Source organism: Aegilops tauschii, chromosome 6 (genome assembly GCF_002575655.3).
Source record: "Aegilops tauschii subsp. strangulata cultivar AL8/78 chromosome 6, Aet v6.0, whole genome shotgun sequence".
NCBI classification, from domain to species: domain Eukaryota; kingdom Viridiplantae; phylum Streptophyta; class Magnoliopsida; order Poales; family Poaceae; genus Aegilops; species Aegilops tauschii.
The window spans coordinates 39,989,682-40,006,511 of record NC_053040.3 but is presented as its reverse complement, the minus strand read 5'-3'; the positions used below and the strand labels follow the sequence as shown (position 1 = coordinate 40,006,511).

Genomic DNA, 16,830 nt, shown 5'->3' with positions numbered 1-16,830 from the left:
TTTTTGAATTCAAAATTCATTTAAAACATTTGGATGAAAATTGTCCGAGAATTCTGAGATTTTCCCGGTCCCTACCGAAAAAAATCGGAATCAAGAAAAAAACCTTGCTTTGCACTACTAGCTCGACAACAACATCCCACCATGCAATGGAGAAGCTAAAGGTTTAGGTCACATCGGGATCAACTACGCTAATTATGGTGTAATTCCCACTGTTTTTTTAGAACGAAGGCTCGAGAGAGAGCCCTGCTTTGAATTAACAAAGCCATCAACCGGCCAGGAGTTACATCGGACAGCACCTTACAAGAGGAAAAAGAAAAAGACGGCAGATACATGGTGCTACTAGACAACTTACAAACCTCAACAACACCAAGCACTACAACATAATGGACAACAAAGCTTCGCTTGATGTCGATGAAGTCCCCAGCCGCAGAATGAGCACCATAGGTGGAGCGGAAGCACTAACAAGATGAGACCCACAGTGATTCCCACTTACGATAAACGAGTGAAGGATTTATGATTTTCATTGGGTTCAGAACCCACAGTTGTAAATTGGTAGAGACCTACAAAGTCTTGGCCGGGATAATCCTCCGTTTCGTGGATTTCGTCCCTCTCCATCCCTCCTTGAGGGATCTTCATATGGGACGCCCATCATGTGTCCACTTAAGTGATTAATCCACTTAGCAAGTAATGAAATGTTCCATTCGCAGGAAAAAAACACACAAATTGAAACTTTTTGTTTGAGCCGACACAGATTGAAACTGAAATAGGCATATTGGAAGGTATTTATTCTTTTTTCTTCTTCTACTATATCATGTACCATTAATTTGGGAAACTCCAAAGCCCAAGCCCAAAACCACCATCGATCGAGATTCGAGCTCCGCCGACTCCACCCAAACGCTCCGTCTCGCCAGCCGCCGACCATGGAGAAGGAGGAGGCAGCGGCGGCGAGACCCGCTCGCAACGAACAGGAATCCCATGGAACCGCGTGGAAGCGGGCGCGGAGTGGCGACTGCGACGTGAACTCCGGCGATCTCATCAGCCACCTTGCTGACGCCCTCCTCGGAACCATCATCTCCCTCCTCCCAACCAAAGATGGCGGTCGCACGCAGATCCTCTCCCGCCGATGGCGCCACCTGTGGCGCTCCGCGCCTCTCAGCCTCGAGGTCCTCGCCTTCCTCCCTGTCCCGGTCTTCGATCGCTACGCCGTCCCCACCACCGCTGTCTCCAAGATAATATCCCAACACCCTGGCCCCGCCCGCCGATTCTCCTTCCTCTTCCTCGGGGCCGGCGATCTCTACGCGGAGGTGGAGAGCTGGTTCGACTCCCGGGCCCTCGCCAACCTCCAGGAGCTCGATATCGGCTATGAGTACCTCTTGGCATCCAAGGGCAAATATCAGTTGCCGCAATCCACGTTCCGCTCGGCATCCACCCTCCTCGTTGCCAAGATCAGGAACTGCGGTTTCTCTGACACAGTCCCACTGTCCTTCAATTTCCCTCTCCTCAAGGAGCTCTCGTTGCATTATGTTTCCTTCTCCGGGGCGTTCCAGAGCTTGCTCTCGGGCTGCCATGCCTTGGAAAGCTTATACATGCTCCAAGTTCATGCTACAGCTGGTTGCCTCCGTGTTTGCTCGCCAACTCTTAGAAGCATTGGCTTTCGTGATAACTCTGGTGAAAAAACAGAATTGGTCCTCGAGGATGCTCCTCGCCTTGAAAGGTTATTATTGCCGTATTGTCACCGGAATGATTGCGTTACTATCCGGGTTATTAGGGCACCTAAGCTGAAGATATTGGGGCCTTTCTCAGCAGACTCGTGCAAATTCCGGATCTTTCAGGTAGCAGCAACAGACATCATCCAGCATTCGTTACATGGAGATAATTGTTTTTGATGTTGGCTGTTTATTTTCTTCAGGGAATGAGCCCCGTCAGCTCGGCAAACTCGATACACACCGTGAAGGTTTTGGCCCTCACGTGTTCTTCTCTTCAATTGGATGCAGTTCTTGGCGTCCTCAGGTGGTTCCCATGTTTGGAAAAGCTCTACGTCAGTGTGAGTATTCATCTTTGCTCGCTTTAAATGTATGCATTGACAGCAACGCTTTGACACATGCCTCTCCTTTCCTTTTTGCAGTTTCACGAATACTATCAGACACATAAGAAATTTGAGCCTCAGGGTGACCCACTATATCCAATTGAATGCCTTCAGACCCATCTAAAGAAAGTGATGTTGACGTTATACATGAGCTATGAGAAACAGGTTCACTTGGCCAGATTCTTTGTTCTGAATGCAAAAGTGCTAAAGAAAATTGAGTTTCTTGTATGGAACGACTACAGTGATGAATTGGTGGCTCACCAGCACAGCCTGCTCCAAGTCAAAAACAGAGCTTCTCGAGATGCTCAATTTGAATTCAGGAATTCTCTGTTTTTTATTGACAAACATGTAGAGGACCATATCCATGATTTGTCAGTGGCTGACCCCTTCAGACAGCCATAGACAGGGTTGATGCCTGAAGATTGCACTGCCTTATGTTCATTTTGAAAGTAGATGGCGTTGATGCAGAAAGAATTCAGTGCCGAAATTAATGTTCTAATGGGTAGGGATGAAAAAATAACTTCCGAAAGTTGTAAATGGGATGGAGCTGGTGGTAACCCTTTGCAATTGGGCTTTGTTCTGCCTAAGTTGGTTTAGAAACTCATGCTTGTGTTGGAAACGTCATTGTCTTTTCAATTATATACAGCAATATGTGAAGTTTAATCAGTGGTTTTATTTTCCACGCACGTATATATATGACATTTGCTTGATGCTTTTCTAGCTAGGAAGCAATGCTCGTATAAATTTCTATGTCTACCATCAGGCCGGAGTTTGGCTATCGATCCCGAACAGCCTGTGGAGTAAATGCTGCAATATTCATCGTGTCTCTGCCTGCAGCTGGAATATGCTGGTAAAAGTTGAATATACTAGGCTGAAACTGATTGCATCTTTATCACTGTGTGTGGGGTATCCTACATTCTTAAGTGAAAGAGGCTTGAGGTTCTGAACTAACGTCAACAGTTCATGGAGTTGACCACATTTTGTCGCTGGGCATGCATATATCTTATTGGCGTCAAAGAATCCGCGACGAACTTTGTTAACTGCTGTGGAGCTAAGTTAGTATTGGAAGCAAATACTTGTGGCATGTACAAGTACCAGATAATTGTACTTGGCTAATTAGCAATATGGTATCGGGATACTATGCATGATTGCTTCCGATATTTACAAGGTGGGCACACTTCCTCACAGTATACCTTCCATGAGTGTTATAACTGGAGAGAAACTGGTGCTTGCAACTAGTCCAATCTGTAATATATCGATCCTTCGTCTTGTCCTTCCATTTTTCTTAATTGTACCCCATCCTGTTTAGGGGAGGGTCGCTGAACTTGTTAGTGGTGAGTGACTTTACTTGATGGTTGTGCATCAGTAAAAAACAAACATAAATTCTCTGTGAATTATGAATTAATGCTTCACATTATTTGGGTCTGTAATATATCTCCCCCCCCCCCCCCCCCCCACCTACTTTGGTTTGTCCAGATTGAGATGACCAACTTTTTGAAAAAAAAAGGCCAACTTCAGATCATTTTCACATAGATTTCAAGCCTGCAAATAATAGAAAATGACCATTTTGTCCCTTCCATTTTGACAAAGGGATGCATTTTTCTTTCTCCATCGGAACCATCTTGTCACCCGCTACTCCTCTTTTCTGCTTCTGAAGAGTGTCACTATCTAAAAAAAATCTAAAAAAATAGTTTTAAAAAAGAAAGAGATTAAGTATTTTTTGAGGGAAGGATCCCTGCTAATTATACTAGTTACATATTCTTGTGTTGCAATTAAACAACGTATAGTAATTGATGGATCAAAGCGTCATCCTATTTTTGTCACCATGAGGGCTATGAAAATATGATTTTCGATTGCATCTGATAAACACAATTGTGTTTTTTTTGGCTTCCTTATTTCTCACAACCAATTATGTAATCTTTTCAGCACACCAAACATCTCCTTCATTTATACCTCATGTAATAAGATAAAACGACATGTGTGCCCGATTCTTTTTATAGTGAAGTGTCTATTTCGTAGTGTTCTCCCCTCTTGTTCCAGACCTAGGATGGGTCACTGCACCACCTACCCTTGCATTACTAGCTCGACAATAACACCTCACCATGCAGTGGAGAAGCTAAAGCCTTAGGTTATCTGGGTCAACTTTGTTGATTATGGTGTAACTCCCACTAACGAGCAGTGACAAAGACTAATTAGTGAAGGATTTACGAATTTCATTGGGTTCACTTGAGAACTTCATAGTTGTAAATTGGTAGATACCTACAAAGTCTTGGCTAGGATAACCTTTCTTTTTGTGGATTATGTTACTCTCCATCCTATGTACTCCTTGAGGGATCTTCATACAGGTACCGGGAGGCCCGCCATGTTTCCTGCGCCAGCAATTGTCGTCCATGCTGACAACTATGTCGGTCGTGTCCCATTTCTTATCGAGGGAATCCAGCTGGATCATTAGCTCCACCAGCATCCACTAGGTCATCATTGTCGACGTGTTCGGAGGTGGCAATCACCACTCACCATGTCCTGCGATCATAATTCCACTATTGCAGGATGGTCCAAACGCGACATTACGATCAGAGACCCTTCGACGAAACTGTGTGCGAATAATCACAAACGATGGTGTAAAAAACCGTCAAAAAAGGTGCAAAACGTTTGCGATGACGGATGCATCAAATACGGTTCAGAATTTAGTTGCGTCTGCGATGTAGGGCATATGGTTCAGCTCAATTAACTGTTTGGGATGAGGAGGAACAAAATAAACGGGCAGCCAGATGAAGGCGTGTGCGATATACAGCATACGGTTCACTGGGATAAACTGTGTGTGATTAGGCAACACAATGGAAACGGTTCAACTGAACAAGATGTGTGTGATACGCGGCAAACAGGTCCGTAATCAGAAATGTGTGCGAAGACCAATAATAACACAAACGATTGCTGCTAATAAGCCGTGTGAATTGCTCTGTCTACAGTAGAATAATATGTGTGTGTATATATATATATGCTGAAATAAACATCCAATTACATAAGTGACTATACAGATCATTCGCACACACCTTAATAAACAATTGCATGCATTCTAAAGTAGGAGAAACGATCGTCTAGTCATCTACTTCTTGTGACGCTCCCACCACTGCTATGTGGCTCGATCCCTTGTCTGGGTCAGGAAGAAGACAGTTCCTCGTGTCAACGATGCGCCTGTACATCTCGTAGCTTGTGTACGCGTCCATGGCCGCGTACTTGACATGTTGTTCATCCAGTCTCTCATGCCACACACTGTGCCAGGCGTTCTTGTCCTTATTGCTCTCTTTCTTCATCTTCGCGTAGTAGGGGTCAATGATGGCCGAGGCAAGGTCAACCAGGGAGTTCAGTTTGTTTTTGTCGCTGCCCCAGACCTTATAGTGGCGCTGTATGTTGACAAGATTCGGGCATTTCAAGACCGAAACCTTGAGCGCTTTTAGATCGTTGGTGGTGTCCACCGCAGTGAAACTGTAGTCGGAGCTGTTGATAAACTTGGAGAAACGCTCGCAAGGCGTTGTGGCCAGGTGGTAGTGGTAGACGAGGACGTCATGTCGCACACACAACTGGGTGACGGCAAGCTTCTTCTGGCAGTGTGTCTATTTGACTTGGGATATTTTATAGAACTGCCTTTTCTTACTTGGAGTGCTTTATTTACATATTTGGTAGTGCTCCTACAAAGAATATGCAAAAAAATATGTATGTATGTTCATATGCAAAGAATATGCAAAAGTTAGAATTTTTTATGTTCATAGATTTTTTTTGGTGATATTGTAATATGAACATTTTGAATATGGATGGATGAATGAACATTTTTGTAGTAGATGATGATGATGATGATGATATGATAATATATGAAAACTTGGTCAATTTTTTTTGTTGTAGATGATGATGATGATGATGATATATATATGAAAACTTGGTCAATTTTTTTTCTAGTGGATGATGATGATATATATATGAAAACTTGGTCAATTTTTTTTCTAGTGGATGATGATGATGATATATGAAAACTTGGTCAATTTTTTCTGTTCTAATTTTGTTCGATGATATATGATGATATATGAAAACTTGATGATACGATGATATTATGTTTTGATGTTTTAGATGTTTTATTGAGTAGCAATTTTTGATGTTTTTGAAGGAAATATGCCCTAGAGGCAATAATAAAGTTATTATTTATTTCCTTATATCATGATAAATGTTTATTATTCATGCTAGAATTGTATTAACCGGAAACATGATACATGTGTGAATACATAGACAAACAGAGTGTCACTAGTATGCCTCTACTTGACTAGCTCGTTGATCAAAGATGGCTATGTTTCCTAGCCATAGACAAAGAGTTGTCATTTGATTAACGGGATCACAACATTAGGAGAATGATATGATTGACTTGACCCATTCCGTTAGCTTAGCACTTGATCGTTTAGTATGTTGCTATTGCTTTCTTCATGACTTATACATGTTCCTATGACTATGAGATTATGCAACTCCCGTTTACCGGAGGAACACTTTGTGTGCTACCAAACGTCACAACGTAACTGGGTGATTATAAAGGTGCTCTACAGGTGTCTCCGAAGGTACTTGTTGGGTTGGCGTATTTCGAGATTAGGATTTGTCACTCCGATTGTCGAAGAGGTATCTCTGGGCCCACTCGGTAATGCACATCACTTAAGCCTTGCAAGCATTGCAACTAATGAGTTAGTTGCGGATGATGTATTAATGAACGAGTAAAGAGACTTGCCGGTAATGAGATTGAACTAGGTATTGAGATACCGACGATCGAATCTCGGGCAAGTAACATACCGATGACAAAGGGAACAACGTATGTTGTTATGCGGTCTGACCGATAAAGATCTTCGTAGAATATGTGGGAGCCAATATGAGCATCCAGGTTTCGCTATTGGTTATTGACCGGAGACGTGTCTCGGTCATGTCTACATAGTTCTCGAACCCGTAGGGTCCGCACGCTTAAAGTTCGATGATGGTTATATTATGAGTTTATGTGTTTTGATGTACCGAAGGTAGTTCGGAGTCCCGGATGAGATCGAGGACATGACGAGGAGTCTCGAAATGATCGAGACGTAAAGATCGATATATTGGACGACTATATTCGGACATCGGAAAGGTTCCGAGTGATTCGGGTATTTTTGGAGTACCGGGGAGTTACGGGAATACGGGAAAGAAGTATTGGGCCTTAATGGGCCTTAGTGGGAAGGAGAGGCAGCAGCCAAGAGGTGGCGCGCGCCCCTCCCAAGCCCAGTCCAAATTGGACAAGGTGTTTGGGGCGCGGCCCCCCTCTCCCTTCCTTCTCCTCTTCCCCCCTTTCCCCCCTTCTCCTAGTTGGACTAGGAAAGGAGGAAACCTACTCCAACTACGAGTAGGAATCCTACTCCCTTGGCGCGCCCCTCCTAGGGCCGGCCTCCTCCTCCCTTGCTCCTTTATATACGGGGGCAGGGGGCACCCCATAGACACAATAATTGATCCCTTGGATCTGTTAGCCGTGTGCGGTGCCCCCTCCACCATAATCCACCTCGGTCATATCGTAGCGGTGCTTAGGCGAAGCCCTGCGTCGGTAGAACATCATTATCGTCACCACGCCGTCGTGCTGACGGAACTCTCCCTCAAAGCTCGGCTGGATCGGAGTTCGAGGGACGTCATCGAGTTGAACATGTGCTGAACTCGGAGGTGCCGTGCGTTCGGTACTTGATCGGTCGGATCGTGAAGACGTACGACTACATCAACCGCGTTGTGCTAACGCTTCCGCTTTCGGTCTACGAGGGGACATGGACAAACACTCTCCCCTCTCGTTGCTATGCATCACCATGATCTTGCGTGTGCGTAGGAATTTTTTTGAAATTACTACATTCCCCAACAGTGGCATCGGAGCCTGGTTTTATGCGTTGATGTAATATGCACGAGTAGAACACAAGTGAGTTGTGGGCGATATAAGTCATACTACTTACCAGCATGTCACACTTTTGTTCGGCGGTATTGTTGGATGAAGCGGCCCGGACCGACATTACGCGTACGCTTACGTGAGACTGGTTTTACCGCCGTGCTATGCACACAGGTGACTAGCGGGTGTCAGTTTCTCCAACTTTAGTTGAACTGAGTGTGGCTACGCCCGGTCCTTGTGAAGGTTAAAACAGCACCAACTTGACAAACTATCGTTGTGGTTTTGATGCGTAGGTAAGAACGGTTCTTGCTCAGCCCATAGCAGCCACGTAAAACTTGCAACAACAAAGTAGAGGACGTCTAACTTGTTTTTGCAGGGCATGTTGTGATGTGATATGGTCAAGACATGATGCTATATTTTGTTGTATGAGATGATCATGTTTTGTTGAAGTTATCGGCAACTGGCAGAAGCCTTATGGTTGTCTCTTTATTGCATAAGATGCAAGTGCCAAATAATTGCTTTACTTTATCGCTATGCGATAGCAACAGTTGCAAGAGCAATAGTTGGCGAGACAACCATGTGACGACACATTGATATAGATCAAGATGATGGAGATCATGGTGTCATGCCGGTGACGATGGAGATCATGACGATGCTTTGAAGATGGAGATCAAAGGCACAAGATGATGATGGCCATATCATGTCACATATTATGATTGCATGTGATGTTTATCTTTTATACATCTTATTTTGCTTAGTTCGGTGGTAGCTTTATAAGATGATATCTCACTAAATTATCAAGTTATAAGTGTTCTCCCTGAGTATGCACCGTTGCGGAAGTTCTTCGTGCTGAGACACCACGTGATGATCGGGTGTGATAGGCTCTACGTTCAAATACAACGGGTGCAAAATAGTTGCACACGCGGAATACTCAGGTTAAACTTGACGAGCCTAACATATAACAGATATGGCCTCGGAACACTGAGACCGAAAGGTCGAGCTTGAATCATATAGTAGATATGATCAACATTGTGATGTCCACCATTGAAACTACTCCATCTCACGTGATGATCGGACATGGTTTAGTTGATTTGGATCACGTGATCACTTAGAGGATTAGAGGGATGTCTATCTAAGTGGGAGTTCTTAAGTAATATGATTAATTGAACTTTAATTTATCATGAACTTTGTCCTGGTAGTATTAGCATATCTATGTTGTAGATCAATAGCTCGCGTTGTTGCTTCCCTATGTTTTATGTATGTTCCTAGAGAAAACTAAGTTGAAAGATGATAGTAGCAATGATGCGTACTGGGTCCGTGATCTGAGGTTTATCCTCATTGCTGCACAGAAGAATTATGTCCTTGATGCACCGCTAGGTGACAGACCTATTGCAGGAGCAAATGCAGACGTTATGAACGTTTGGCTAGCTCAAGATGATGACTACTTGATAATTTAGTGCACCATGCTTAACGGCTTAGAATCGGGACTTCAAAGACGTTTTGAACGTCATGGACCCTATGAGATGTTCCAGGAGTTGAAGTTAATATTTCAAGCAAATACCCGAGTTGAGAGATATGAAGTCTCCAACAAGTTCGATAGCTAAAAGATGGAGGAGAATAACTCAAGCAGTAAGCATGTGCTCAGATTGTCTGGGTACTACAATCGCTTGAATCAAGTGGGAGTTAATCTTCCAAATAAGATAGTGATTGGCAGAATTCTCTAGTCACCATCACCAAGTTAGTAGAACTTCGTGATGAACTATAATATGCAAGGGATAACAGAAACAATTCCCAAGCTCTTCGTGATGCTGAAATAGACGAAGGTAGAAATCAAGAAAAACATCAAGCGTTGATGGTTGACGAGACCACTAGTTTCAAGAAAACGGCAAAGGGAAGAAGGGGAACTTCAAAAAGAACGGCAAGCAAGTTGCTGCTCAAGTGAAGAAGCCCAAGTCTGGTCCTAAGCCTGAGACTAAGTGCTTCTACTGCAAAGGGACTGGTCACTGGAAGCGGAACTGCCCCAAGTATTTGGCGAATAAGAAGGATGGCAAAGTGAACAAAGGTATATTTGATATACAGATTATTGATGTGTATTTTACTAGTGTTCGTAGCAACCCCTCAGTATTTGATACTGGTTCAGTTACTAAGAGTAGTAACTCGAAACAGGAGTTGCAGAATGAACAGAGACTAGTTAAGGGTGAAGTGACGATGTGTGTTGGAAGTGGTTCCAAGATTGATATGATCATCATCGCACGCTCCCTACACTTTCGGGATTAGTGTTGAACCTAAATAAGTGTTATTTGGTGTTTGCGTTGAGCGTGAATATGATTTGATCATGTTTATTGTAATACGGTTATTCATTTAAGTTAGAGAATAATTGTTGTTCTATTTACATGAATAAAACCTTCTATGGTCATACACCCAATGAAAATGGTTTGTTGGATCTCGATCGTAGTGATACACATATTCATAATATTGAAGCCAAAAGATGCAAAGTTAATAATGATAGTGCAACTTATTTGTGGCACTGCCGTTTAGGTCATATTGGTGTAAAGCGCATGAAGAAACTCCATGCTGATGGGATTTTGGAATCACTTGATGCTTGCGAACCATGCCTCTTGGGCAAGATGACTAAAACGTCGTTCTCCGGAACAATGGAGCAAGCAACAGATTTGTTGGAAATCATACATACTGATGTATGTGGTCCGATGAATATTGAGGCTCGTAGCGGGTATCATTATTTTCTGACCTTCACAGATGATTTGAGCAGATATGGGTATATCTACTTAATGAAACAGAAGTCTGAAACATTTGAAAAATTCATATAATTTCAGAGTCAAGTGGAAAATCATCGTAACAAGAAAATAAAGTTTCTACGATCTGATTGTGGAGAAGAGTATTTGAGTTACGAGTTTGGTCTTCAGTTAAAACAATGTGAAATAGTTTCACTGCTCACGCCACCTGGAACACCACAGTGTAATGGTGTGTCCGAACATCGTAACCGTACTTTATTAGATATGGTGCAATCTATGATGTCTCTTACCGATTTACCACTATCGTTTTGGGGTTATGCATTAAAGACAGCTGCATCCACGTTAAAAAGGGCACCGTCTAAGTCCGTTGAGACGACACAATATGAACTGTGGTTTGGCAAGAAACCAAAGTTGTCGTTTCTTAAAGTTTGGGGTTGTGATGCTTATATGAAAAAGTTTCATCCTAATAAGCTCAAACCCACATCGGAGAAATATGTCTTCATAGGATACCCAAAGGAGACTGTTGGGTACACCTTCTATCACAGATCTGAAGGCAAGACATTCGTTGCTAAGAATGGATCCTTTCTAGAGAAGGAGTTTCTCTCGAAAGAAGTGAGTGGGAGGAAAGTAGAACTTGATGAGGTAACTGTACCTGCTCCCTTATTGGAAAGTAGTTCATCACAGAAATATGTTCCTGTGACTCCTACACCAATTAGTGAGGAAGCTAATGATGATGATCATGTAACTTCAGATCAAGTTACTACCGAACCTCGTAGGTCAACCAGAATGAAATCCGCACCAGAGTGGTACGGTAATCCAGTTCTGGAGGTCATGTTACTTGACCATGACTAACCTACGAACTATGAGGAAGCGATGATGAGCCCAGATTCCGCAAAATGGCTTGAGGCCATGAAATCTGAGATGGGATCCATGTATGAGAACAAAGTGTGGACTTTGGTTGACTTGCCCGGTGATCGGCAAGCCATAGAAAATAAATGGATCTTCAAGAGGAAGACAGACGATAATGGTAGTGTTACTATCTACAAAGCTAGACTTGTCGGAAAAAGTTTTTGACAAAGTTCAAGGTGTTGACTACGATGAGATTTTCTCACTCGTAGCGATGCTTAAGTCTGTCCGAATCATGTTAGGAAATTGCCACATTTTATGAAATCTGGCAAATGGATGTCGAAACTACATTCCTTAATGGATTTCTTAAAGAAGAGTTGTATATGATGCAACCAAAAGGTTTTGTCAATCCTAAAGGTGCTAACAAAATATGCAAGCTCCAGCGATCCATCTATGGACTGGTGCAAGCATCTCGGAGTTGGAATGTACGCTTTGATAAGTTGATCAAAGCATATAGTTTTATACAGACTTGCGGTGAAGCCTGTATTTACAAGAAAGTGAGTGGGAGCACTACATCATTTCTGATAAGTATATGTGAATGACATATTGTTGATCAAAAATAATGTAGAATTATTCTGCAAAGCATAAAGGAGTGTTTGAAAGGAGTTTTTTCAAAGAAAGACCTCGGTGAAGCTGCTTACATATTAAGCATCAAGATCTATAGAGATAAATCAAAACGCTTGATAAGTTTTTTCAATGAGTACATACCTTGACAAGATTTTGAAGTAGTTTAAAATGGAACAGTCAAAGAAAGAGTTCTTGCCTGTGTTGCAAGGTGTGAAATTGAGTAAGACTCAAAGCCCGACCACGGCAGAAGATAGAAAGAGAATGAAAGTCATTCCCTATGCCTCAGCCATAGGTTCTATAAAGTATGCCATGCTGTGTACCAGATCTATTGTATACCCTACACTGTGTTTTGCAAGGGAGTACAATAGTGATCTAGGAGTAGATCACTGGACAGCGGTCAAAATTATCCTTAGTGCAATAAGGATATGTTTCTCGATTATGGAGGTGACAAAAGGTTCGTCGTAAAGGGTACGTCGATGCAAATTTTGACACTGATCCAGATGATTCTAAGTCTCAATCTGGATACATATTTAAAGTGGGAGCAATTAGCTAGAGTAGCTCCGTGCAGAGCATTGTTGACATAGAAATTTGCAAAATACATACGGATCTGAATGTGGCAGACCCGTTGACTAAACTTCTCTCACAAGCAAAACATGATCACACCTTAGTACTCTTTGGGTGTTAATCACATAGCGATGTGAACTGGATTATTGACTCTAGTAAACCCTTTGGGTGTTGGTCACATAACGATGTGAATTATGGGTGTTAATCACATGGTGATGTGAACTATTGGTATTAAATCACATGGTGATGTGAACTAGATTATTGACATTTAGTGCAAGTGGGAGACTGAAGGAAATATGCCCTAGAGGCAATAATAAAGTTATTATTTATTTCCTTATATCATGATAAATGTTTATTATTCATGCTAGAATTGTATTAACCGGAAACATGATACATGTGTGAATACATAGACAAACAGAGTGTCACTAGTATGCCTCTACTTGACTAGCTCGTTGATCAAAGATGGCTATGTTTCCTAGCCATAGACAAAGAGTTGTCATTTGATTAAAGGGATCACATCATTAGGAGAATGATATGATTGACTTGCCCCATTCCGTTAGCTTAGCACTTGATCGTTTAGTATGTTGCTATTGCTTTCTTCATGACTTATACATGTTCCTATGACTATGAGATTATGCAACTCCCGTTTACCGGAGGAACACTTTGTGTGCTACCAAACGTCACAACGTAACTTGGTGATTATAAAGGTGCTCTACAGGTGTCTCCGAAGGTACTTGTTGGGTTGGCGTATTTCGAGATTAGGATTTGTCACTCTGATTGTCGGAGAGGTATCTCTGGGCCCACTCGGTAATGCACATCACTTAAGCCTTGCAAGCATTGCAACTAATGAGTTAGTTGCGGATGATGTATTACAGAACGAGTAAAGAGACTTGCCGGTAACGAGATTGAACTAGGTATTGAGATACCGACGATCGAATCTCGGGCAAGTAACATACCGATGACAAAGGGAACAACGTATGTTGTTATGCGGTCTGACCGATAAAGATCTTCGTAGAATATGTGGGAGCCAATATGAGCATCCAGGTTCCGCTATTGGTTATTGACCGAAGACGTGTCTCGGTCATGTCTACATAGTTCTCGAACCCGTAGGGTCCGCACGCTTAAAGTTCGATGACGGTTATATTATGAGTTTATGTGTTTTGATGTACCGAAGGTAGTTCAGAGTCCCGGATGAGATCGTGCACATGACGAGGAGTCTCGAAATGATCGAGACGTAAAGATCGATATATTGGACGACTATATTCGGACATCGGAAAGGTTCCGAGTGATTCGGGTATTTTTCGGAGTACCGGGGAGTTACGGGAATACGGGAAAGAAGTATTGGGCCTTAATGGGCCTTAGTGGGAAGGAGAAGCAGCAGCCAGGAGGTGGCGCGCGCCCCTCCCAAGCCCAGTCCGAATTGGACAAGGGGTTTGGGGCGCGGCCCCCTCTCCCTTCCTTCTCCTCTTCCCCCCTTTCCCCCCTTCTCCTAGTTGGACTAGGAAAGGAGGAAACCTAATCCAACTAGGAGTAGGAATCCTACTCCCTTGGCGCGCCCCTCCTAGGGCCGGCCTCCTCCTCCCTTGCTCCTTTATATACAGGGGCAGGGGGCACCCCATAGACACAACAATTGATCCCTTGGATCTCTTAGCCGTGTGCGGTGCCCCCTCCACCATAATCCACCTCGGTCATATCGTAGCGGTGCTTAGGCGAAGCCCTGCGTCGGTAGAACATCATCATCTTCACCACGCCGTCGTGCTGATGGAACTCTCCCTCAAAGCTCGGCTGGATCAGAGTTCGAAGGACGTCATCGAGTTGAACGTGTGCTGAACTCGGAGGTGTTGTGCGTTCGGTACTTGATTGGTCGGATCATGAAGACGTACGACTACATCAACCGCGTTGTGCTAACGCCTCCGCTTTCGGTCTACGAGGGTACGTGGACAACACTCTCCCCTCTCGTTGCTATGCATCACCATGATCTTGCGTGTGCGTAGGAATTTTTTTGAAATTACTACGTTCCCCAACAGTTTTAGATGTATATATGTATGTTTTGATGTTTTAGATGTTTGAATGTATTAAAAGTTTGTCATATTGAAAAAAGTTTGAATGTTGCATATTTCACGATGCAACATTTGATCCAATGTAACTAGATGCAATAATTTTGATCATATGTCAAAGTTTGAATTTTTACATATGCAACATTTGATCATATGTCAAAGTTTGAATTTTGACATATGCAACATTAAATAAGGGATTTATACAGAATGCCCCCGTTAATAAGAGATTTATCAAGAATGCCCCCATTATGGATGTGCATAATTAAGTTGATCCATATTTTTCCTGATCTCATCTACGCTTCTATATGTGCACGTTCTTTTGTGTCAAAGTATTGAAGAAATCCATGGTTTCATCATTAGCCGGAAGTAACATGCGCATGATGGTATGAAGCTCTCCAAAGTTATTTTGGAACGGAGTCCTGATAGGATAATTTGCTTTTTGGTACGAAGTTCAGCAAAGGCCTTCCAAATAGTGATATTCAGAAGGCTCTTGCTGAACTTCGTACCAAAAAGCGAATTATCTTATCCAGCACTTCGTTCCAAAACAATTTTGGAGAGCTTTGTACCATCATGCGCCTGTTACTTCCGGCTAATGATGAAGCCATGGTTTTCCTGAATCCTTTGACACTACACAACGTGACATATAGAAGTGTAGATGAGATCAGGAAAAATATATGGACCATTTTCTGCACATCCAGAATGGCGCCATTTTGTTAAATTCTTAAAGGTTAAGATAATCCCTTGTTTGACATTCATGAGAGAGGCGGTCCAGACATCGGACATTCATGAGAGAGGCAGTCCGGTCCGGTCGCCGGACATGTCATGTGATAGGTAGTATTTTTTTTGTTCAAAGAAAACTCCGATAACTCTTCAACATAAGGGGGGACGTCGATCAACCCCCTCTCGCCCGACCAAACCCTAGAAGCATCGAGGCCACCCAAACCCTAGAAGCGTTGCTGAGGCCACTCCAAACCCTAGAAGCGTCGAGGCCACCCAAATTTACCAAGTTAAAAGAGCGTTGTCGAGGCCACCCCAAACCCTAGAAGCGTTGTCGAGGCCACCGCAAACCCTAGAAGCGTTGTCGAGGCCACCCGAAACCGTAGAAGCGTCGAATCCACAAATATGATTCCTTGTTGTGATTAGCTAGCTAGGTCTATGTTTGCCACTAATATATCCACCTCTCATGTTTGTATATTAATTGCCATGTTGTAATATTTGCAGAAACTATGGATCAAAGAGACTTAGAACAAGAAGAGTTGTTGGGGGACATAATCCGCGACGGGCGTGATGTATTGTCGATTCTCAATGACACCGATGGTCTGGAAGGAGAGGATGACAGCTCCGGTGATCAAACAATGGAGGAGGAAGGACATGATCATGATGCCTTCGGTGACCGAATGGCGGAGGAAGAAGGAGACCATGATGACGGCTCCGGTGACCGAACGGAGGAGGGAGCTGTTGCAAAGTCTGGCAAGGTATATATATTAATTAAGCCTGTGCTAACTAATTGATGCATTAATTGTTTTGGTATGTACATATATTAACACTTCTTTCTTCTTTTATAGCCCTCCGGATCGAGACAAACTTCCGTAACAAGACGAGGCCTGAAGAAAAGGTTGCGCCAGGATGAAAGGTTCACGATCACACAACTCACGGACGATGGCCTACCGATTGAACCCAAGCGGACCAAGGACACATTTTCTGCTCAGTGCGGAGCTATTGTTAGGGACAGCATCCCGATCAGCATCCAGCAATGGAATAAGCCTAAGGACGACGACCCTGAAGTTTCTTATGTCACCGATAGACAGAAAGATGATCTTTGGACCTCACTAAAGGAAAATTTCACCCTACCACCAGAGGAGGATCCGAATAAGCCAGTTATAGAGCCATAGGTCAAGGCGTGTGCTCTTAAGAAAATGGCATATCTATTCAGGAGGTGGAAGAAAGAGTTGAAATCAAAGTTTGTCGACAAAGGGAAGACTC

At 43.1% G+C, this 16,830-nt stretch overlaps 1 protein-coding gene across 1 annotated transcript; it reads left to right on the top strand.

Annotated features, from left to right (window-relative positions):
* Positions 1-920: 920 nt before the first annotated feature.
* Positions 921-2,488, top strand: LOC109777882 (probable FBD-associated F-box protein At1g32375). Its single transcript, XM_020336440.1, has 3 exons — positions 921-1,832; positions 1,910-2,044; positions 2,126-2,488. Exons 1-3 carry the CDS (start codon positions 921-923, stop codon positions 2,486-2,488), a joined length of 1,410 nt encoding a protein of 469 aa, XP_020192029.1.
* The last annotated feature ends 14,342 nt before the right edge of the window (positions 2,489-16,830 follow it).

What these genes read in the sequence shown, in the direction of transcription:
- LOC109777882 (XM_020336440.1), top strand. Translation starts at nt 921, where the DNA reads ATGGAGAAGGAGGAGGCAGCGGCGGCGAGACCCGCTCGCAACGAACAG. An exon ending in GCAAATTCCGGATCTTTCAG is followed by an intron (nt 1,833 to 1,909) that starts GTAGCAGCAACA and finishes TATTTTCTTCAG; the next exon opens with GGAATGAGCCCCGTCAGCTC. An exon ending in TGGAAAAGCTCTACGTCAGT is followed by an intron (nt 2,045 to 2,125) that starts GTGAGTATTCAT and finishes TCCTTTTTGCAG; the next exon opens with TTTCACGAATACTATCAGAC.